Source organism: Ovis canadensis, chromosome 1, assembly GCF_042477335.2.
Source record: "Ovis canadensis isolate MfBH-ARS-UI-01 breed Bighorn chromosome 1, ARS-UI_OviCan_v2, whole genome shotgun sequence".
NCBI lineage: Eukaryota > Metazoa > Chordata > Mammalia > Artiodactyla > Bovidae > Ovis > Ovis canadensis.
In genome coordinates, this window is record NC_091245.1 from 232,165,482 (window position 1) to 232,190,544 (window position 25,063).

The 25,063-nt window shown below is 36.8% G+C and overlaps 1 protein-coding gene across 8 annotated transcripts in view; it reads right to left on the reverse strand.

The window, feature by feature from the left end:
* Positions 1-25,063, reverse strand: part of RSRC1 (arginine and serine rich coiled-coil 1) — a 450,301-nt gene that overhangs the window by 55,627 nt on the left and 369,611 nt on the right. For all 8 annotated transcript variants that reach the window (XM_069561621.1, XM_070289404.1, XM_070289410.1 and 5 more), the window contains one exon: positions 24,255-24,323. In XM_069561621.1, the coding sequence (XP_069417722.1) occupies positions 24,255-24,323 (69 nt within the window). The remainder of the gene's footprint in view (positions 1-24,254; positions 24,324-25,063) is intronic.

Sequence of the window (25,063 nt, forward strand, 5' to 3'; positions counted from 1 at the left end):
TTTCTTCTGTAGTCTGAGACAAGAATAGTGCCTGGCATGTAGGAGGCGGCTCAACAGCATATGCTTGTTGAATAAATTAATGATTTACAGTTGTGATAAATGCTACTAAAAGACAGCAAGGGGTTGTAGAAGATAATATGACAATGAGACTTGATTAAACTGTGAGGTAAGGACACAGTTCCTCTGGAGATACTTTTAAGTTAATACCTGAAGTGCTGGCATGTGTTAGCCAGGTAAAGAAGAGGCAGAACTTTTCAGCTTTTCTGGTACAGGGAAGAGCATAGGTGGAGGTCCTAAAGAGGGACAGTCTCTTTTCCTTTCTTTTTTGAACGCCAGATGTCCAACTGTAACAGCAAACATTTCCTGTCTCCCAGCCTAATGTCTGGACACTTACATCTTCAAAGGTAAAAAATTCCATTTCACAGAAATGTAGTCTCTTGTGTTCATGTTGTAACATGTATCATTAGTTTATTCCCTTTTTGTTACTAAACAGCATCCTCTGAGATGGATGTGAAAATATCTTATTTACCCATTTACTAGTTGATGGATATTTGAATTGTTTCTTCTTTGGGGCTATTGTGAATAATGCTGCTACAAATATTTATATTCTATTATTTTTGTATAGACATGTTTCATTTCTCTTGGATTAAATATCTCCATGAGTGAAAGGGCTGAGTCATATAGTAAATGTGTGTTTAACTTTTTAAGAAACCACCACACATTGTTTTCCAAAGGGTACCATTTTATATTCTCATAAGCATTGTTTTACATTCTCTCCAGTTTCTCCATATCACAGATAGTACTTGTTATTGTCTTACTGATTATAGCCATATAGTGCATGTGAAGTGGTATCTCACTGTAGTACAAATTTACATTGAGGCTACAAAATAAAGCACTAATTTATCTTTTTACAAAAAAATTAAAATGAGGAAAACCACTCAGATAAACCTTCTTTTATTAAGGATTAATAGATGACTCCCACAACTGCAATTTGTGGGTGTATAAATGAATTCTTTTTTTTTCCCCTAGTCCATTTTTTTCAGTAGAACTTGGTTTTCAGACAGGTGTATTTTCAGATGAACAACATCAATTCTAATGCTTTATGATTATATATGAGCCATTCTTCGAGTGTTTTTTACCATTCCTGAAGTATATGAATTAACTAGGATGAACTAAGAGCAAATCAAAAAGTTTCTCCAAACTTCAGTTCATATCATAGGCTGAAGGCAGCCATGAAACATTATATATATTCTGGTGAAGGATTCCTAAAGAAAATACAATTTTGGAAATAGATCGCCATTTAAAAGAGAGACCTCATGTTTTGACAAAAATATGAACCAGTTAAAAAACGTGACTGTTCTGAATTTGTGTTCAGATTAATGAATTAATACTACTTCAGGAAAACATTCTGTTTTCTCTGTAACATATCTAAAGGAAAGTTCTAAACATTTCCAGAAGTTACAAAAAAAGTAAGACGGGGCAATTTGCTGGTTGTTAAAATACCAAAAAGGGTTACATTTCAACCCTGAGTAGATCCAACTTCAGGGTATATTTTCACTCTGTTCCATTAGCTGAAAAAACAAGCAAAGTATTGTCTACTACAGCAGAGTCAGTTATTGAAACTTGTACAGAAGCAACTACTGTCCATTAGGAAAATTTTTTTTTGGAGTTCATTTTAGACATTAATTTCTCAATTATAAAATGGGATTAATACTTTCTACCTTGTGGAATTGAGTAGAGAAAGTTAAATAACATATACTTGTAAAAGTTCACTGATTCCCTCTCTGGCCTAAACTGCTCAGTCGTGTCCAACTCTTTGTGACGCTATGGACTGTAGCCTACCAGGCTTCTCCATCCATCGGATTTTCCAGGCAAAGGGTACTGGAGTGGGTTGCCATTTCCTTCTCCAGGAGATCTTCCTGACCTAGGGATTGAACCTGGGTCTCCCGCATTGTAGGCAGATGCTTTGCCATCTGAGCCATCTGCTTAAGCATAAACATTAATTTCTCAATTATAAAATGGGATTAATACTTTCTACCTTGTGGAATTGAGTAGAGTAAGTTAAATAATATACACTTGTAAAAGTTCACTGATTCCCTCTCTGGCCTAAACTGCCCCCTTTTCATCATGGTTTATAGCTCTGGAAATACTAATTCTTTAAGACTGCACAGGGAAGCTCTTTATAAACAAAAGGAATGACTTTCCATGTACGTAGTAGCGGTAGTAAGAACCTGTATGGGTCTAGCACTAAGCTCCCACACCTGGATTGCTTCCTATTGCTGAGTATATATCTCTGACAAAATAGTCTAACAATCTAAATATCCCCAGACAGAGAAATTCTTAAGTCATAGCATATCTGTAAATCTGGAATATTATATAACTATTCAAATGTTTTCAAAGAGCTATTAATAGCATGAGGAAATAGCTATATAGGTTAGTGAATTATGTAGAATATAGAATTGTATATATCTGGGTCTGGAGACTGAAAAGAGAGATGGATTTGTGGAGTGGGAGGCAGGGTAAGGTGTGCTTATACTTCACTGGCAACTTTTTACTATGTAAAAATTTGGAGGTCTACAGAATGTGGCCTCCTCTGCACAGTGAGATCTCTTTCCTCTTATTTCTTACAATACATAGTTGATACATTAAACTAACACTGTACATGCTACATGATCTCATTATAAAGAAACAAACATTAGGAGAGTATAAAAAATATCAGCCTAAATTCTCTCTCTGGGTGATGGGATTACGTGTATTGATTTCCTCCTTTATATTTTATATATTTTCTACAATAAGTTCATATTACTATTATAAAAATGTAATTGTATTTAAAAGGATGTCTCTAGGTAAAACAAAATGCAATATACAAAATTTTAAGAAACAGATTTACAAAATACATTCCAAGTAGTAAAATCAATCTCCTAATTAATTTGAAAAATTAACATTTAAAATTTGGCAATTTAAATCTCTTTAGCTTGATGTTTCACATCCCCAAAAGATATATGAATGTAAACTAGTTTTGTGGGGAGGGAGGTAATACAGTAAAATCCTTTTCAAAAAAGGTACCACCATAGGATAGAACAGTGGAAGATTATATTAAGCTCCTGGGCTCTGGTATTAGATTTGTACTTAAATACTGGCTTCACCAGTTTAATGACTGTGTGACTTACTATCACCACTTATTCCCCTGGAATTAAAATGTCATTTTTATTTCAAAGGACATATACTTTAAATAATATCGCTCGAAAGAAAACCACATCTCTTCTATTTTCTTTCCTTTCAAAAGTTTAGTTGTTCCAGATGTGGATTTTCATTTCTGAGATAATTTTATTTTAAATTTTTATTCATAAATGGAAACAGTTGCATGCAAAGAAATAACTGAATATACAAAGGCACCTAACACATAATTAGATGAATTCAGGCCATTTCCATAAATTGGATTCAAGTTTATAATCTGAATCATCATGAAGTCAGATTTGGCTCAGTTATCAAATTCATATTAAGATGAATTCCATTAGCAGTTAGTAATCTGTGCTGGACTGGTTCAAAATTGGGAAAGGAGAAAGTCAAGGCTGTATACTGTCACTTTGTTTATTTAACTTTTATGCAGAGTACATCATGCAAAATGACGGGCTGGATGATTCACAAGCTGGAATCAAGATTGCCAGGAGAAATATCAACAACCTCAGATATGCAGATGATACCACTTTAATGGCAGAAAGTAAAGAGCCTCTTGATGAAGGTGAAAGAGGAGCGCGGAAAAGCTGGCTTAAAACTCAACATTCACAAAACAAAAGATCATGGCATCCAGACCCATTACTTCATGGCAAATAGATGGAGAAAAAGTAGGAAGAGTGACAGATTTCTTTTCCTTGGGCTCCAAAATCACTGTGGACGGTGACTGCAGCCATGAAATTAAAAGATACTTGATTTTTGGAAGAAAAGCTATGACAAACCTAGATGGTGTATTAAAAAGCAGAGACACCACTTTAACCAACAAAGGTTCGTATAGTCAGAGCTATGGTTTTTTCAGTAGTCATGTATGGATGTGAGAGCTGGACAATAAAAAAGACTGAGTGTGAAGAATTGATGCTTTTAAATTGTGATGCTGGAGAAAACTCTTGAGAGTCCCTTGGACAAGCAAAGGGTCAAACCAGCCAATCTAAAAGGAAATCAACCCTGAGTATTCATTGGAAGAACTGATGCTGAAGCTGAAGCTCCAACAGTTTGGCTACTGATGTGAAGAGCTGACTCACTGGAAAAGACTCTGATGCTGGAAAAGATTGAAGGAAGGAGGAGAAGAGAACAAAACAGGATGAGATGGTTGGATGGCATCACTGACTCAACAGACGTAAGTTTGAGCAAACCCGGGGAGATAGTGAAGGACAAGGAAGCCTGGTGTGCTGTAGTTCACGGGGTCACCAAGAGTTGGATGTGACTGACTGACTAAACAACTGCTTGGTTTTCCAGTTTAGGATTCTGATTCTTGTTACATGACCTTCTTGAACCTCAACTCTCCTCTAAAGTTTGGTTCTACTTCAACCCTACTTGCTTTATGTAATGCCTAATATCCAATCTGACAATGATTCTTTTTTTCTTGACATCAGAGATGATTTTCATTGGGTCTTGCTGATCATCCTGGATTAGTAATAGTGCATAGTAAGGTGCAAATGTCCAGGATTGGCCAGATCATGATTTGGTGTAAACAGACTTAGCTTTTTCTATTCAAAACCAGTGGCTACTTATCTAATCATACTAACCGTGCACAAGTTTAATCAGGGTTTACATAAACTGTTTGCTTTGAAAACTATTCTCTATTCCATTTCTTCTTCTTACATCAAGTAATAACTGTAATTTAGAAAACATTTTCATCATATGTTATATTAATCCTCTAATTTTCCTGTTAGCAACATGATTTAGAAAATGAAGGGCATAGCCCTATTAATCCCAAAAAAATAAAATAAACATACATATACTTTCAGAAAAGGTCAATTACAGTAAAAATATCACATAAATATATTTCTAGTAGTAGAGAAAAAGAAGGTCGATTTTCTGTAAAACTTTTTGGTAATAGAATTATTCTTGGATGTCCATTCCAAACTTCTAAGAGCAGGATTACAGCTTGCTAGTCTGCCAGTAAGCCTAAAAATATGTTTTGGGAAATAAAATATACGGAGGATAAAATACTCTATTTAGAAACTAGGTCTGACTTCATTATTTATTATACATATTGATTAACGTGTAATCAATAATTTAATGCCCTTAAAATATTTATCTCTGAATATATTATAGCCATACATCTTATGGTCAAAGGCAGATTATAAGATATGCTGTAGGAGATAAACATTTACATACTCTAATTGGATTTTATCCATATTTCTTCTATTAGAGCAAATATTTTTCTATAGTAAACATATACTGATATCATTAAAGGTATTAATAAGACTTGAGGGAATTCCCTTGTGGTCCAGTGGTAGGACTCCAAGCTGTCACTGCAAGGGGACATGGGTTTGATCCCCGATCAGGGAACCAAGATTCCACATGCTGCTGAGTGTGGTATCCTCTTCCCCAAGAAAAAAACTTGAGCCTTACTAACATTAACAATTGTAAGTTGCAAAAATTATTTGCATTTCATCTGTTTTCTGTTAATAGGTAATTACTGTTTTCAAATACTAATACTATAATCAAGGCAGAGTTCTTACTTAGGCTAAGCCATCATCATTCTTACATTAAATACAACCTGATTCCTGCTAATCTGCTAACTTGCTAATTTCTCTTCCTGTGTGAACACTGGCTTATGTTTGATCTTCAGCAAATAGACATGTCTCATTATTACTGCTAAAAATTAAATGTAAGGTAACTTGACATGTAGATAATGTTGCCAGCTTATGCAAATAAACATCAGTTTTCCCCTCAATAAAGTCAAGATCTTTCAAACTTGGTGTAAAAGCAGGCTTATATTTATAATTATTTATAGATTGTTTCCATACTGTTTCATTTCCCTGAGAAGATGTAGTATAAGACTCAACACAGCACAGTATTAATCGATCCATCTTCAGCTGGACAAACATCTTTTGTGTAGATAACATACTACTATCATGGCCAAGAACTGTAAAAAGAAGCTAAATCTTTTGGATAATAACTATAGGAAGGAACAGGTGGATAAAATCACTTAATTCTGTAGTATCACTACCCTTCATACAACGAAACTGATACACAAAAGGTGATTTGCAGAAAATTTTAAAATAAAAAGGAAAGTTGTAATTTACAAGTAATAATTGTGACCTATATATTTTTGGGTATTTTTCTCATTATTTAGAGAAAAACTCATCAAAATAACTCACTGGAAATGTTATCCAATATTTCACTATTTAGCCTTGGGCTAAATAAACATTAACTGTTGGGCTGAGGAATGATATCAGCAGCATAAGATGTCCTTCCATTTTGTCTAACAACTAATCAGGCATCTATCCATGAATGAAAGCACCTTAATGGGAGGTATAGAATCCAGCACCATATGCCAAAGGGCCTGGGAAGACTCTTACCCACTTGTGTATCTGGTAATAGACAGACTTCATTATGGATGTGAAACTAACAGAAGCTGGAAAATCCACCATAACTACTCCAGGCCATAGCCTGGGAAAACCTGGAGACTTGAACAGAAACCCACGGAGAGAGATTCTGTAGAAGTTCAGCTTTCCCAAGGGGAGATTTCAGCATGTTGCTGTAAAAACAACAAAAGAGTTTGGATGCACTGGAGACAGAGAGAGGAGCTTGCTAGTGCTATCCCTTACTCAAGGCAACACTGCACCACTGAACTGGAACAACTTCTCTTGTGTTGGAGAGGGAGAGCAGTAAGTGAATGTTCAGCATCCACAGCTGTGTGGGATGCTGTTGTAGAAACCTGTATCTCAGCAGCAGCACCCAGATGACTGAGGTAGGAACTCCATGACTCATTGGAGGAAGGAAATCAGGAAAGAGGCAGATAAGAATGTCAGAGAGCATGAGAGGGATACAGTTATGGGTTATTCCATTCAGGAGTTCAGGGCTAAGTTCCTTGTGTGCACTCCCAAGTGTGCTCATTCATTGGTATACGAAGTGCTCTCAGAAAAATAGACCAAATCTGTGAACAAGGGAGAAATCACAAACGAGCTATAGCACAATCTTTGAAAAACAAAAGGGAAGTTTCCAGCAACCAGCCTGGTGAATAGTAAGAATGAGAGAAAACATAAAAGCTTAAGGATTCTACCACAAGAGAGAGTAAGGAGCAGGAGTATCCATAGGAGATCAGAGAAAATCCCAGATATAGTAGGACCAAAACCCAGTATATTCCATCTGAAGGCAACTAGTAAAGATTTGGAAGGTGTCTGCTACTTTAAATGCAAAAGCAGTAACGCAAAACTAAAATAAAAGTGAAAAATCAATGAAACATACCACCAAAAGGTAAAAAGAATCCTCCAATAACTGAGCACATTGGAATTTCATGATCTGATATGGAATTCAAAACAGTTGTTTTGAAAAAATTCAATGAGCTACATGAAAACAAAGAAACACAATTCAACAAAATAGAAATCATTAAAAAAAGAAACAGACAAAAATTCTGGAGCCGAAGAATTAAATGGATGAAATGAAAAAAAAAATACTATAGAAAGCATCCATATTACAGTAGACCAAACAGAAGATAGAATAAGTGAGTTAGAGGTTAGGAACTTTGAAACAACAGTTATTGGAGAACAAAGAAAATAGAATGAAAAAGAGCAAAGACAGCCTACATGACATGGAACTCCATCAAATGCACAAGTGCTAGAGTAATTAGGGTTCCAGAGGAAAAAGAGGGTAGAAAGTTTAAAGTAATAATAGCTGAGAACTGCCCCCTACTTGGGGAGAGACTTAGGTATTTACATTTATGAAGTGAACAGATTACCCCATCCTCCATAAAGAAAGACATAGTACAGTGAAATTATACTATGTATCCGAGACATAGTACAATGAAATTGTCAAAATCAAAGATTAAGAGAATTCTGAAGGCAGCCAGAGAGGAGAGAAAAAACAAAACAAAACACCAAACATTATAACCTACAAAGGAATGTCCCATCAGGCTATCAGTAGAGTTGTCAGCAGAAACTCTACAGGCCAGGAAAGAGTAGATGGGCATATTCAAGGTGTTGAAGGGAAAAAAACAAAACAAAACAAAACCCTGCCAGCCAAGAATACTCTACACAGAAAAGTTATCCTTCAGATGCAAAGAAGGAATAGACTTGCCGAGAGAAACAAAAGCTAAGGAAGTATATCACCACTAGATCTGCCTTGCAAAATACGCTGAAAGGAGCTTTTCAAGATGAAAAAAAAAAAAGGATGTTAATTAGTGACATGAAGACATATAAATATATTCAACATAATGGTAAAGGTAAATAGTGAGATTTCAGAAACCTAATTTTGTAGTAGGGTGGTATATTAAGCATTTAACTATATTAAATATAAAGGTCAAAGGAAATAAGTATTAAAGATTACTACAGTATAACTTGTTAAAATACATAATATAAAAAGAGGTAAATTGTAACATCAAATTTACAACAGGGGAGATTAAAACAGTGAAGCTTTAGTATGTGATCAGTGTTAAGTTGTTCAGTTGCTAAGTCATGTCCCACTCTTTGCAACCTCATGAACTACAGCGCACCAGGCTTTGCTGTCCTTCACTATCTCCCTGAGTCTGGTCAAACTCATGTCCATTGAGTGGGTGATGCCATGCAACCATCTCATCTTCTGTTATCCCCTTCTCCTGCCTTTAGTCTTTCCCAGCACCAGGGTCTTTTCCAATGAGGGTTAAGTTGCTATCAGTTTAAAGTGGATTGGTTTGCTATAAGATGTTTTATATAAGCCTCGTGGTGACCATAAAGTAAAAAAACTAGAGTAGATTCATAAAAGGTAAAGGAAGGGGATGTCTGGCTCTAGGTGAGTGTGAGTGATCACACCATCATGATGATCTGGGTCGTGAAGATCTTTTTTGTACAGTTCTTCTGTGTATTCTTGCCACCTCTTCTTAATATCTTCTGCTTCTGTTAGGTTCACACCATTTCTGTCCTTTATTGAGCTCATCTTTGCATGAAATGTTCCCTTGGTATCTCTAATTTTCTTGAAGAGATCTCTAGTCTTTCCCATTCTGTTCTTTTCCTCTATTTCTTTGCATTGATAGCTGAGGAAGGCTTTCTTATCTCTCCTTGCTATTCTTTGGAACTCTGCATTCAAATGAGTATATCTTTCTTTTTCTCCTTTGCCTTTCACTTCTCTTCTTTTCATAGCTGTTTGTAAGGCATTCTCAGAAACCATTTTGGCTTTTTCCATTTCTTTTTCTTGGGGATGGTCTTGATCCCTGTCTCCTGTACAATGTCACGAACCTCCGTCCACAGTTCATCAGGCACTCTATCTATCAGATCTAGTCCCTTAAATCTATTTCTCACTTCCACTGTATAGTGATAAGGGATTTGATTTAGGTCATACCTGAATGGTCTACTGGTTTTCCCCACTTTCTTCAATTTAAGTCTGAATTTGGCAATAAAGAGTTCATGACCTGAGCCACAGTCAGCTCCTGGTCTTGTTTTTGCTGACTGTATAGAGCTTCTCCATCTTTGGCTGCAAAGAATATAATCAATCTGATTTCAGTCTTGACCATTTGGTGATATCCATGTGTAGCATCTTCTCTTGTGTTGTTGGAAGAGAGTGTTTGCTATGACGAGTGCGTTCTCTTGGCAAAACTGTATTAGCTTTTGCGCAGCTTCATTCTGTACTCCAAGGCCAAATTTGCCTACTATTCCAGGTGTTTCCCGACTTCCTACTTTTGCATTCCAGTCCCCTATAATGAAAAGGACATCTTTTTGGGGTGTTAGTTCTAGAAGGTCTTGTAGGTCTTCATAGAACCATTCAACTTCAGCTTCTTCAGCATTACTGGTTGGGGCACAGACTTGGATTATTGTAATACTGAATGGTTTGCCTTGTAAATGAACAGAGATAATTTTGTCATTATTGAGACTGCATCCAAGTACTGCATTTCGGACTCTTTGTTGACTACAAGGGCTACTCCATTTCTTCTAAGGGATTCCTGCCCACAGTAATAGATATAATGGTCATTTGAGTTAAATTCACCCATTCCAGTCCATCTTAGTTCACTGATTCCTAGAATGTCGATGTTCACTCTTGGCCATCTCCTGTTTCACCACTTCCAATTTGCCTTGATTCATGGACCTAATATTCCAGGTTCCTATGCCATATTGCTCTTTACAGCATCAAACCATGATTCTATCACCAGTTCCATCCACAACTGGGTGTTGTTTTTGCTTTGGCTCCAACCCTTCATTCTTTCTGGAGTTATTTCTCCACTGATCTCCAGTAGCATGTTGGGCACCTACTAACCTGGGGAGTTCACCTTTCAGTGTCCTATCTTTTTGCTTTTTTATACTGTTCATGGGGTTCAGATAATGATGATGGTGTGATCACTCACACTCACCTAGAGCCAGATATCCTGGAATGTGAAATGGGCCTTAGGAATCATCCATATGAACAAAGCTAGTGGAGGTGATGGAATTCCAGTTGGGCTATTTCAAATCCTGAAAGTTGATGCTGTGGAAGTGCTGCACTCAATATGCGAGCAAATTTGGAAAACTCAGCAGTGGCCACAGGACTGGAAAAGGTCAGTTTTCATTCCAATCACAAAGAAAGGCAATGCCAAAGAATGCTCAAACTACTGCACAATTGCACAGATCTCACACGCTAGTAAAGTAATGCTCAAAATTCTCCAAGTCAGGCTTCAGTAACACAAGAACCGTGAACTTCCAGATGTTCAAGCTGGTTTTAGGAAAGGCAGAGGAACCAGAGATCAAATTGCCAACATCCACTAGATCATCAAAAAAGCAATGGAATTCCAGAAAAACATCTACTTCTGCTTTATTGACTATGCCAAAGCCTTTGACTGTGGGGATCACAATAAACTGTGGAAAATTCTTCAAGAGATGAGAATACCAGACCACCTGACCTGCCTCTTGAGAAACCTGTATACAGGTCAGGAAGCAACATTTAGAACTGGATATGGAACAGGACTGGTTCCAAATAGGAAAAAGAGTACATCAAGGCTGTATATTGTCACCTGCTTATTTCATTTATATGTGGAGTACATCATGAGGAACGCTGGGTTGGAGGAAGCACAAGCTGGAATCAAGACTGCCGGGAGAAATATCAATAACCACAGATATGCAGATGATACCATGCTTATGGCAGAAAGTGAAGAAGAACTAAAGAGCGTCCTGATGAAAGTGAAAGAGGAGAGTGAAAGGTTGGCTTAAAGCTCAACATTCAGAAAACTAAGATCACGGCATCCAGTCCCATCACTTCATGGCAAATAGATGGGGAAACAGTGGAAACAGTGGCTGACTTTATTTTTTGGGGCTCCAAAATCACTGCAGACGGTTATTGCAGCCATGAAATTAAAATACACTTACTCCTTTTAAGGAAAGTTATGACCAACCTAGACAGCATGTTAAAAAGCAGAGACATTACTTTGCCAACAAAGGTCCGTCTAGTCAAGGCTATGGTTTTTCCAGTGGTCACGTATGGATGTGAGAGTTGGACTGTGAAGAAAGTTGAGCACCGAAGAACTGATGCTTTTGAACTGTGGTGTTGGAGAAGATTCCTGAGAGGCCCTTGGACTGCAAGGATATCCAACCAGTCCATCCTAAAGGAGATCAGTCCTGGGTGTTCGTTGGAAGGACTGATGTTGAAGCTGCAACTCCAGTACTTTGGCCACCTGATCTGAAGAGCTGACTCATTTGGAAAGATCCTGATGCTGGGAGGGATTGGGGGCAGGGGGAGAATGGGACGACAGAGGATGAGATGGGTGGATGGCATCACTGATTCAATGGACATGGGTTTGGGTAGACTCTGGGAGTTGGTGATGGACAGAGAGGCCTGGCGTGCTGTGGTTCATGGGGTTGCAAAGACGCAGACACGACTGAGTGACTGAACTGAACTGAAAGGAATGGGAAACAGAATAAACCATCATGGAAAATCACAAACATAGGGAAAAAGAAACAATGCAACTACAAAACAACCAGAGAACAACTGGCATTAGTAAGTCTATGCATGCATACCTGCTCAGTCCTGTCCAACTCTTTGCAACCACATGGACCTTAGCCCACCAGGCTTCTCTGTCCATGGGATTCTTCAGGCAAGAAAACTGGAGTAGGTTGCCATGTCCTCCTCCAGGGGATCTTCGCAACCCAGGGATCAAACCTGCGTCTCCTGCATTGCAGGAGGATTCTTTATTGCTGAGCCACCGGGAAAGTCTTTAGAAAGTCTGCACATATCAATAATTACTCTAAATGTAAATAGATTGAATTCACCAATCAAAAAGCACAGAGTGGATGGATGGATTAAAAAAAAAAAGAAGACCCAATTATACACTACAGGTCTACAGGAGACTCACTTCCGATCTAAGGACACACACAAGCTCAAAGTAAAGGGATAGAAAAGATATTCCATGCAAATAAAAACCAGAAGAAAACAAGAGTGGTTATACTTATATCAAATAAAATACTTTAAGCAAAAAAACAATAACAAGAAACAAAGAGCATAATGTTAACTAATGTATCAATGGGTCAAGAAGATATAACAATCCTAAATATATATGACAAATATATACAGTCATGACAACAATTTTTTTTTTTTGATATGATGCCAAAAGCACAAATAATAAAAGCAAAAATCAAGTGGGAATGTAACAAACTAAAAAGTTTCTATACAACAAAAGAAATAATCAAAATGAAAAGGCAACTTACAAAATGGGAGAAACTATCTGCAAGCCATATATTGGCTAAGGGATTAATATCCAGTATATATAATAAGGAAATCATATAACTTAGTAAGAGAAAAACAATCTGATTTAAAAATGAGTCAATGAGTTCCTCAGTGAGTCTGTTGAGGAACTCAATAGACATTTCTCCAAAGAAGACACCCAAATAGCCAATAGGTACATGAAAAGATGCTTAACATCACTAATCATTAGGGAAATGAAAACCAAAACCATACTGAAGTAGCACCTCAAACCTGTCAGAATGGTGACAATCAAGAACACAAGAGATAACAAGTGTTGGCAAGAATGGGGAGAAAAAAGAACTTTTTTGTGCACGGTGAGAATGTAAATTGGTCCAGCCACTATGGAGAATAGTAAGGAGGTTCCTCAAAAAATTAAAAATAGTACATATAATCCAGAAATTCCACTTCTGAGCACATATCCAAAATAAATGAAAACTGAGTACTGAAAAGGTATCTTATTTCCATTTTTATTGCAGCATTATTCCTGATAGCCAAGATACACAAACACCCTAAGTGCCTGTTAATGAATGAATAGATAAAAGAGATGTGATTTATATACATGCAATGAAATACTATTCAGCCACGAGAAAGAGAGAAATCCTGCCATTTGTGACAACATGGAAGCACCTTGAGTTCATTACTATTTGACTGAGATAAGTCAAATAGAGAAAGACAAAAGCTATATGATATCATTTATATGTGAAATACAAAACTCAATTATTTATTTATTCATTTTTGGGTCTTTGTTGCTTTGCATGGGCTTTCTCTAGTTGCAGCAAGTAGCAGTTACTCTTTAGTTGCAGTGTCTGAGCTCCTCATTGTAGTAGCTTCTCTTGCTGTGGAGCACATGTTGTAGGTGCACGGGCTTCAGTAGTTATAGCCTGTGGGTTCAGTAGTTGCAGCTTTTAGGCTCTAGAGCTCAGGCTCAGTAATGTGGTGCACAGGCTGAGTTGTTATGCAACATGTGGAATCTTCCCAAATCAGGGATCAAAGCCACATTCCCTGCATTGGCAGGTGGATACTTATCCTCTGAGCCACCAGGGAAGACCCCAAAGAGCCAAACTCATAAAAATAGTGGTTACAAGGGGCTTGGGTTGGGAGATGTTATAAGGGTACAATCTTGCAACTAGTAGACAAATAAGTTCCATAATAAACAGTGTTCATTCCAGTGTTTTTCTTCTAATCTATCTTCCAGTTCTTTAATTCCTTTTTTCTTCTCTGCCTAGATGAAGCTTAAGTCTTCATTAAGTTCTTGATTTCAATTAATGTATTTTTCAGTTTATACTTTTTACTTTTTTAGTTTCCATTTCTCACCTAAAATTTTCAGTATCATTTTTTATTTCCATGAATATATTAAGCAGAGTAATGTTAAAATCTGCATCAACAACTCAATTATCTTGATCCTCCATAAATCTGTCCCTATTGACTGCTGTTTCTCTGTCTTCTTGTTTCTCATTGTTCTTCACCTTGTCTTGTGTTTTCATATGCCTGGTGATTCTTAATGGATGTCATACAGAAACAATTGTAAAGATAATTTGAGGATTAGGATAATGCTACCTTCTTCCAGAAAAGGTTTATATATGGTTTGGTAATTAGCTAGGGGTACTGGCAACCCCTAGTGAAAGTGAAAGTGGAGATTGAAAAAGTTGGCTTAATGCTCAACATTCAGAAAATGAAGATCATGGCATCCGGTCCCATCACTTCATGGGAAATAGACGGGGAAACAGTGGAAACAGCGTCAGACTTTATTTTTGGGTGGGCTCCAAAATCACTGCAGATGGTGACTGCAGCCATGAAATTAAAAGACGCTTACTCCTTGGAAGAAAAGTTATGACCAACCTAGATAGCATATTTAAAAGCAGAGACATTACTTTGCTAACAAAGATCTGTCTAGTCAAGGCTATGGTTTTTCCAGTGGTCATGTATGGATGTGAGAGTTGGACTGTGAAGAAAGCTGAGCACCGAAGAATTGATGCTTTTGAACTATGGTGTTGGAGAAGATTCTTGAGAGTCCCTTGGACTGCAAGAAGATCCAACCAGTCCATTCTGAAGGAGATCAGCTGTGGGATTTCTTTGGAAAGAATGATGCTGAAGCTGAAACTCCAGTACTTTGGCCACCTCATGTGAAGAGTTGACTCACTGGAAAAGACTCTGATACTGGGAGGGATTGGGAGCAGGAGGAGAAGGGGATGGCAGAGGATGAGATGGCTGGCGGGCATCACTGACTCGATGGACGTGAGTTTGAGTGAACTCCGGGAGTTGGTGATGGACAGGGAGGCCTGGTGTGCTGCGATTCATGGGGTCACAAAGCGTCAGACACGACTGAGTGACTGAACTGAACTGGCAAACTTGACTCATCTTAATTCAATCAGGAATTGAGATGATTCAAAATTGGGCTTCAGCTCCCATGGGTGCCTGACTATTTCTGGTTCATCCTTACTTTTAGGGAATAATCTATTAAAATCCTAACCCAAAGCCTGGTGGTTTTATCAGAGTCTTCCCTTCCCTGATGGGTCCTGAACTCTAGATTTTAGCTCCATAGCTTCATAAAGCTCTCAAAATCTCTGCTCAGATTCTTAGCTTTTCAGTGGTCTTTATAAGAATCAACATCACCTTTTTAAGAATGCTACTACTGGAATAATTTCTAGGGGAAAACTAGCTCCAATGGTTGTGCTCACATTATTTTCTTTAAAAGAGGGACCCATACTTGTCCTCTAGGCTCTCTCTCATACCTTCAAACATATCTTTTAATATTTTGACCAGATTTTCTGTGTTCTCAGAGGAAGGTGAGTTCAAATAAGCTCATCCTACTACATCATCTTTATCCTATAAATCTTGATATGTGATCTTATATTTTCCACTGTGATTTCCTTTTTTCACTTATGGATCACTGAAGAGAGCTAGTTAAAGTATTTTAAAAATTAATACTAAAAGAGCAATTACTACCATTTTATAATGTCTATAAAATGGTTTCATATCTACTGTATCACAACCACATCCTTAGATGGTAGAGAGATTATCATTCTTATTTATTTTTTCATCCTTATTTATTAAGAGACAGGGAAAGTGGGCTTAAAGGGACCACTTAAGATCATACAGAGGATGAGAAAACATTACTATCCTTGTTTGAATTTACTTTATTTTATCACTGTCATGTTTGTGTCTTCCTCCTCTACAGTGTGAGCTCTTCCAATGTAGGGGCCTCAATTTCTTTTTTCACTGCTCTCTTCATATGATTTAAACAGTACCCAGCATGTACCAGACAGTCAGTATATTTTTTAAACTGATAAAAAGTATAAAAGAAATGAATAGTAAAAGAATGATACTCTTTGTATTGCAGTTCTGAGTAATGAAAATGTATATTTTTACAGTCCTATGGAGTTATGATAGGGATTCCCTGGTGGCTCAGAGGTTAAAACATCTGCCCGCAATGTGGGAGGCCTGGGTTCGATTCCTGGGTCAGGAATATCCCCTGGAGAAGGAAATGGCAACCCACTCCAGCATTTTCACCTGGAGAATCCCATGGATGGAGGAGCCTGGTGGACTACAGTCCCCGGGGTCGCAAAGACTCGAACACGACTGAGCGACTTCACTTCACTTCACTTCATGGAGTTATGAAATGATTTTTAAACAATTTATAAATTTCTGTTTATAACAATTCTAGATAGATTTTTATTATCTTTACCACTTTAGAGTCACAGTGAAGTTAAGAGACTCAGTCATAGAACCAGTAAATGGCAGGTCTAGGACTCTGAACCTCATTCTCTTACTTCAGCTACAAAAAGATGGGGCTCTTTCCACTACAGTATAATTGACTCCTTATATTGCAATGGCTTCCTCAGGTTTCTTCCAGACTACACACCTGTGGACATTCAATATGTATATCAGCTTTCCAACGTTTAATTTATAGTGGAAATAGCTGGTTGAAAAGAAAGCTGTAGCTTTCATTTGGTCTTGAAATTTGTGTATCTAGAGCACAGAAAATATTTAAATTGGTAAGCTAACACATGATGGTCATTCATTGGAGGTCTAAACATGGTTAAGTATGTGTCAATATTTACCTGATGGTTAAATAGGAAGGCAGTATACGAGTCTGCATTCGTATACACGAACGCCTTACTGAAAATAAGTAAAATGTTATCTAGATTGGCTTCCAAGCCTGTACAGAGTACAGCTGTGCATATGAAGCACAAACATTATTCAGTTCAGTTCAGTTCAATCGCTCAGTCGTGTCCGACTCTTTGTGACCCCATGAACTGCAGCACGCCAGGCCTCCCTGTCCATCACCTGCCGGAGTCCAGCTCCAGCAGCCAGGGATTCAACCTGAAGAGATGGACGGTGTCGGCGATGATGATGTAGCCTCCGACTCATAGCACGGAGCTACATCGGCGGACGATGATGTAGTCCCGTCAGAGGCCAAAGTACTGGAGTTTCAGCTTTAGCATCATTCCTTCCAAAGAACACCCAGGACTGATCTCCTTTAGAATGGACTGGTTGGATCTCCTTGCAGTCCAAGGGACTCTCCAGAGTCTTCTCCAACACCACAGTTCAAAAGCATCAATTCTTCGGTGCTCAGCTTTCTTCACAGTCCAACTCTCACATCCATACATGACCACTGGAAAAACCACAGCCTTGACTAGACGGACCTTTGTTGGCAAAGTAATGCCTCTGCTTTTGAGTTAGTGAGCTATAATATAAGGAAGGACAGTTTTCACTGCTAAAAAGTTAGTTAAAAATGAACTAGCACACATCATACATTTATTGGACATGTCAAAACTGAGGAATAAATAGCTGATGTCATGTAAACATGACAGATAAAACTATATGCAAAAGAAAGGTTAAAAATATTTAACAATCCAGTTCTTGCAGACAAGGAATCAAGTAGACAAGAAAGGACAAATCACTTCCGAGGGAAATAAGACAGATGGCTCAGCTAAGTAACAGACTGTTCTTGAGTGATTTTTAGAGGAAATAAGAACTTGAGGGATAAAAATATGGAATAAAGCAATGGATCCTAGCTAAGCAGATTAATTTTCTTCTTAAAGAAAGCAGTTCTTTAACAATAGAGCTAATGTGTTAAAAGGCTATACAGATATATAGAAAATACATTATGAACTATGTAGAATTATTAAATCTGATACATGGGAGTACAAATCTCCTAAAGGAATATTTAAAATCTTGGAATGGAAGTATCTAATAAATAAGTAAGTAGTAAGTAATATCTAATATATAAATAATAACTATCTAATAAAGTAAGACGGGGGTGGGGGGTGGTAAACTTTCAAATTCTTCTTTGCACCGAAGAAGAAAATCATACTGTGTATTATTACAACGTGCAGCCAATTCAGGAGAGAGTTAGAAAGGACAATCGCTATTTCTGTCTAACCTACTTATGTCAACATGCCAACTGTATAAACACTGACTGCTAAATGATACCCTTGTGCCTGTTGACCCTTCTAACTTCACTCCAACCTTCTTATAATGGGTGTCCAGAAGGAATAAAGGGTGCCTCAGAACCCCAAACATTTATCTTCTCTGGTCTTAGGCAAGGCATCACAGTGGAGGGAAAGAGGGATTGTAACAGTTCTCTCTCAGGGTGTCACAAGATATGGTACCAAGTGTGCTTTGTGCTAGGGACCTCAAAGCATAGGGGAGCCAGGACCTCTGAGAAAGAGGAGGTTTAGCTCTGGGTCCAGGCTCTGAAGGATGGTGTGGACTTGACAAATGATTGTCTCCCACTGACCAGCCAGTCACTGGGGAGAAAAGCAAGTAGAGTCGATGGGAAAAGTACATAGATGCTGTGACAAAACGTGCCTCAAACTGGAGAACTTCACCTTCTGGGGTCCCAGAAACCCAAATGAGGCAACATAAAATGGGTACAGATCTATCTGGGGACATACGAAAAACAGTAAGCAAGCACTTAAGAGTTAGAGGGTGAGATCCAGAGAAGAAGGCAAAGGATAGAGGGCGAGCAATTTAAATCATACTATAGCAGATGAATGGATAAGAAAGCTGTGGTACATATACACAATGGAGTATTACCCAGCCATTAAAAAGAATACATTTGAATCAGTTCTAATGAGACGGATGAAACTGGAGCTGATTATACAGAGTGAAGTAAGCCAGAAAGATAAACACCAATACAGTATACTGACACATATATACGGAATTTAGAAAGATGGTAATGATGATCCTGGATGCGAGACAGCATAAGAGACACAGATGTATAGAACGGACTTTTGGACTCTGAGGGAGAGGGAGAGGGTGGGATGATTCGGGAGAACGGCATTGAAACATGCATACTATCATGTAAGAAATGAAGTGCCAGTCTATGTTCGATACAGGATATAGGATGCTTGGGGCTGGTGCATGGGGATGATCCAGAGAGATGATATGGGGTGGGAGGTGGGAGGGGGATTCAGGATTGGGAGCTTGTATACACCCATGGTGGATTCATGTCAATGTATGGCAAAACTAATACAGTACTGTAAAGTAAAATAAAGTAAAAATAAAATTAAAAAAAATTAAAAAAATAAATCATACTATATTTGAAGACTGATTGTAAGGATGCAGGATGTTTAAAGAGGGGGAATGGGTTTGTGTACTGTTTTCACTACTTACTAGCTATAGAGCAAGATATCAAGCCTATCTTCCCTACAATACAGGGATAATGGCACAAATCTCACAGAGTTCACAAGGATTAAGAGAGTTAAAATATGTAAAGTATATGAACATTGCCTGGCACCCCCTTTTTTCTTTTGTATTACTAGTACTTTTTAACTCCAGCTTTGCTAAAGGATTAACAACAACAGAAAAGAAGAAATTAAGGCTAATCTATTTTACTTTTTGTCAAGTAGACATGGAAAAGGTTTGATGGATTTCAACTTAAACAAATGAGAATTGAAGATTCTTCTAAGTCTTCACCTGAATTACTTAATATTATGTTTGTATTATCACTATCTACCATTTCCACAAATAATTTAGAATGGGTTGCCTAACACTTTCAACAACAAAAATATTTTAAGTAGAAAACTAACAAATGGATAGAGTTATTTTGAATAAACACAAAAAGGGGGGGCAGGAGGTGCAATTTAAAAATCAATATACTTATGCCAGGCCTCCAAGTTGGCTCAGTGGGTAAAGAACCCACCTACAATGCAGGAGACATAAGAGACGTGGGTTTAATCTCTGGACTGGGAAGATCCCCTGGAGAAGGGCATGGCAAACCACTCTAGCATTCTTGTCTGGAGAATCCCATGGACAGCGGAACCTGGTGGGCTACAGTTCATTGGGTTGCAAGGAGTCAGACACGACTGAAGGGACTGAGTGTGCATGCACTCATACTTATGCCATAAATAAGAAATTCATGTTAGAAGTCAAAATGCACAGAAAAACAATAATGCTTATAAATGGATTTAAAACATAATTAGAACCCTTAAGTGCATACTAAAGATAAAATACAGAAAACCTGGGCAGTTATACTCCAGCATTCAATAATACAGAAAGAAATCAAAAGGAGAAAAGTTGAAATGATTTTAAATTATATATTAGTTGAAACATTTTCAAACACAGAGAGAGAAAAAGAAGGTCAAAAATTTATTAGGTCAAAGAATAAGCAGGAAAAGTGAACTGAAAGATTTCATTTTTCCTAAAATATAATACATAATTAGGAAAAAAGTGCTTATTTTTAAAGAAGGAAACTATAAAGCCAAACTTTATTGTTGAATGAAGTAATGTAACCTTTACATAATTCAACAAAAATGGAAAGAGTTGGAGAGTAAATGTTAAAAAAAAGAGAGTTTATGTAAATATGCAGTGATATTCGATACATGGAAAATCAACTGGGCTGTGTAAGGACCACAAAGGGCAGTTTAAATGGGGTCTCACTGTTTAAAGAGTGGAAGACAAAGTAGTTACCCTGGACAAGTTTCGGTGAGTAGCCTGACTTTCATCTTGGATACAGTACTTGCAAACATAATTATGATATTGATTTAAGAACACTCAAAGAAAAGGATTGCATAATAGTCAGAATGTATTTGCAAGGCACAGATCTTGCTATGCTAATACAATCATTTTTTGAGATGACAGAGAATGGATAAAGGGAGCTGGGCGGATCACATTTATCTACATTTTAAGAATGCTTTGAACCATGTGCTGCGTATCAGCATGCTGAGAAATTAAGGGATGACTTGTATAAGTGATGTGATAGACTGAATTATTAGAGGCTTATAGGTTAGAAATAAAAGATTATTATTCTTTCAGATGCAGAAATATACACACATACATATACAGATGCATCTCAGGTTTCAATTTGCAGTTGGACTAATTATATGAAATAAAATAAATGTAGCTTATGCATTAATCATTTTCAGGGAAGTTTAATTTGATAGCATTCAAGCATCTAGACAACCCACAAGAAAAAAATTCTGGAAACAACAACAAAAATCTGGCTAAAAATTTATTTTCATTCACAAAATACAGGCAAAGGAAACATACTAAATGAAACACACCTTTAATCTTTTAACAGTAGTGTCATATAGGTTGCCTTACCAGTAGAATTTTTCTTCAACATTTGTGGTAATAATTTTCCCACATTTTTTTGGATACACAGAAAATTCAGTTAGCTCAGGTAAAAACTTGGCAAGTCCATACTAGCAAATATTGATAGTATTTTGAAATTCATTGATTTCTTTTTGATTAGTTGTAACTCTTTAGAGAAACAGTCCGAGTGAAGTCCTGTCTTAGCATAAAGACCTAACAGGGTTAGATTACACTTTCCATGATGTTATTTGGGATCAACTTCAAGCTCAGGATGTTATTTAAGCAGGATTTAAAAGAAGGAAAGATAAACTGGTCATTCACTAATTTATGCAGTAATTAAGAAACTGTGTATCTACTACATGTTAAGCACTGTGGATACTAAATCCTCCACAATCCTAGAATTTATACTCTGGTTAGAATGACAGGCTTATAACGATGCCAATTAAAACAGCTATGAATGGTGGGAGGTGCTTTTCTAACAATTGGCTGGTATTGAAATGGGAAAGGCTAAGTGCAAGGTCAACTGACTTAGTAAAAATCAAAGTGAAAAAGTATTTTCAAAAGAATTACAATATTACCTTCAAGTATCTACAGTTACTTAAATTCTTTTAATTAAATTTATTTATTTTTAATTGAAGGATAATTGCTTTATAGTATTGTGTTGGTTTCTGCCATACATCAACATGAAGCAGCCATAGGTATACCTATGTTCCCTCCCTCTTAAACATCTCTCCCACCTCCCTCCTCATTCCATCCCTCTAGGTTGTTATAGAGCCCTGGTTTGAATTCCCTGAGTCATACAGCAAATTTCCATTGGCATATTCTTAAAAAAAATCTTTTAAAAGATGTTTAGAGCTAATTTAATGGGGGAAAAAAAAGGACAGACTCTTAGAAATATCGATTGTCATCGTGTACACAAAGGGCTCTGAAATTTTGAAAAATTTCTTTCAGTATTTAAAAGCAGTATTTTGGAGCACATTATCAGGCTTCAATTCCTTGAAAGCTTCCAGAAGAAACAGTTACTAGAGGAAGCATTCATTTTATATATATTTTTCATAACAATAAATTACCCAACAATTTCAATATCCGTGGTTACCATATCAATATCATCTGCTTTCAACTGGTTATAACTCCAATTAAGATTTGAATTAATGGAATCAGACTAATAACTATTGCAATATATATTTACTGTGTTGGTTGATAATAAGTGACACACTTGTAATTTATAGCACCACAATGTTTTATAAGGGCTATTATGTCATTAATTAGTTACATTGATCAGAATACCACATAACACAGCAGTACTAAAATATTACAATTTGCTTAGACTATTTTACATTTAGTATTATATCTATTTGTACTATGTATGACCATAAGCATAACTGAAATCAGATTGCTTCCATGAACAAAACCAAAATGTGCATTTTAGAAAGCCAAAAGAAGAGAGTTCTACTGAGGAATTTTACTAGCAGAATTCATTCATTTTTTTTCAATATACCATAAAATTAGTTGATCTAGGACAAGAGCATAAAGTCAGGACTTACAGGAATCAAGGTAAGAACTCTATATACACATTTAGTTTGAATCTCCTAAATCTGTAGGGTTCTGTCACTTGAATCTACAATTTTTCCACCTCCCCCCTCCCTGCTTTGAGGGCTTGATTCTGATGGAATGGTGCTTTTAAGAATTCTACATCATCATACTAAAACATTTTAGGTTCTATAATGTCTCAGCTTCTAATTTTAAGTTGAGGGTGTAAAATTTTTTGTGGTTGTCATATTAAAAGAAAGGCATTATGGATAAATTCTCAATTTTCAGATTTAGACAACAGCACTCAAAGACAATAGCTGGGAAAGATTGAGGGCAGGAGAAGGGGATGGCAGAGGATGAGATGGTTAGAGGGCATCACCGACTCAATGTTTGGGTGGACTCCGGAAGTTGGTGATGGACTTGGAGGGCTTGGCGTGCTGCGGTTCATGGGGTTGCAAAGAGTTGGACACAACTAAGCGACTGAACTGAACTGACTCAAAGACAGTATTATGGAACACATTATCAGGCTTCAACTCCTTAAAAGCTCACAGAAGAATTAGTTAAAACTCTGCTAATTAGCCAACAGAGTGATATGATTACCAGTCCAAGTGGATCATCAACTTAACTGACAGAGAAAGAGTTGCCTGGATCTTGCTTTAAGCACTGAGATTTACGACAGTATATATAAAGCCTCTGAGAATGAAAAATGCAAAATTTTCACTTACATACATCACAGCAAACTGAAGGATAAACACAATTTGTTAGGGGAGATAAAAATGTGTTAGATTTCTGTGTGTAGTATTTTTAGGGGGTGGCTTCAATGTTATTTAAAGAAATAATTACAAAAATTATGAATTTCTTAATCTGAATTATGACTGACATTTCCTAATTTATTGTTCTATCTTAACAGCATTTTAATTTAAAATCTTATTGGCAAGAAGACTTTCCTTCATCACTGCTAAAATATTTCAAAACGTACCCATAAGATCAATCCATTTTTATGACTGATTTTGATAATTTAAGATAAAAGTTAGAAGGAAGAAACTAACACTAGTTCCACTGTATGATTTTGTATCTTCTCTGTTTCCCCAGATACTTATCACTAGGATGCTTCTAAACTAACCTTATCCTGCAAACATCAGTGTCCAAGACACTGAATATAGTGTAATATTGTGTCATAGTTTAGGTTCGTAAAGTAGCAGGAGGTACCCCCTAAAGCACTTAATGATGTTTTATGTTTTATTCAGAGAATGAAGAGAATCACGCCGAATAGTGACTCTTCACTGTGACTGCTTTGAAACAAAATGAATACATGTCTTTACCTTCCTCCTTTCTTCTCTTTGCTTCTTCTTCATTTCTTTCTTTGGCTTTCAATGCTTCATCAGCTTTTGCTGAAAAAAAAAATAAAAATAAAATTTCTGTGTTTATTTTATGCCTATATTGTGAATGAAAATACTGGGAGGAGAAATAAATTTATTACATATTTTTTGTGCAGTAGCCAGAAGGAAAAAAAATGGCTGAAAATCTGAAATATACCTTTTACAATCTTTATTCAGATTATTTACAATATTTATTTAGAATCTTTGAGGCTCAGTTCAACATAATCTCTGCACCAAAAAGAAAATGAATTTAAGCAACATACATCTAATGATGGCATAAAAACTGGGAAAAACTGTTGGTCATTAAAAGTCATCTGACTTGTCACTGAAATGCATTTGTTTTAAACTTTGGAGAAAAGTTAAGCTACAATCCACATTTTAAATATAAGAAGCTTGCTATATCTTTGGAACAGTATCAAATTAGGTAGTGTATTATTTTTTTCACTGCATATCATAGTAGCAGTTCTTTATTCATGTTATGACAGCATTTGGTAAAAAGAATCTTTTTCCCTCTAGAAACCTCTTCCCTTATTACTTAATTATCTACTAGTTGCTCAACTGCAGGGGTTTTCAAACATTTTACTACAGATGTTAGAGAAGATTAAAAATATACAGCACAGTAACAAGGGACTATCAATATACTCTGTAAATTAATTAAATTTCTGTTCCAGCACATCATTTATTCCAAAGCATTAACGTCTCAAAGGAGCGATTCTCCTTTATTGCCGGCTTACTGCCTGATGAGTGAACTA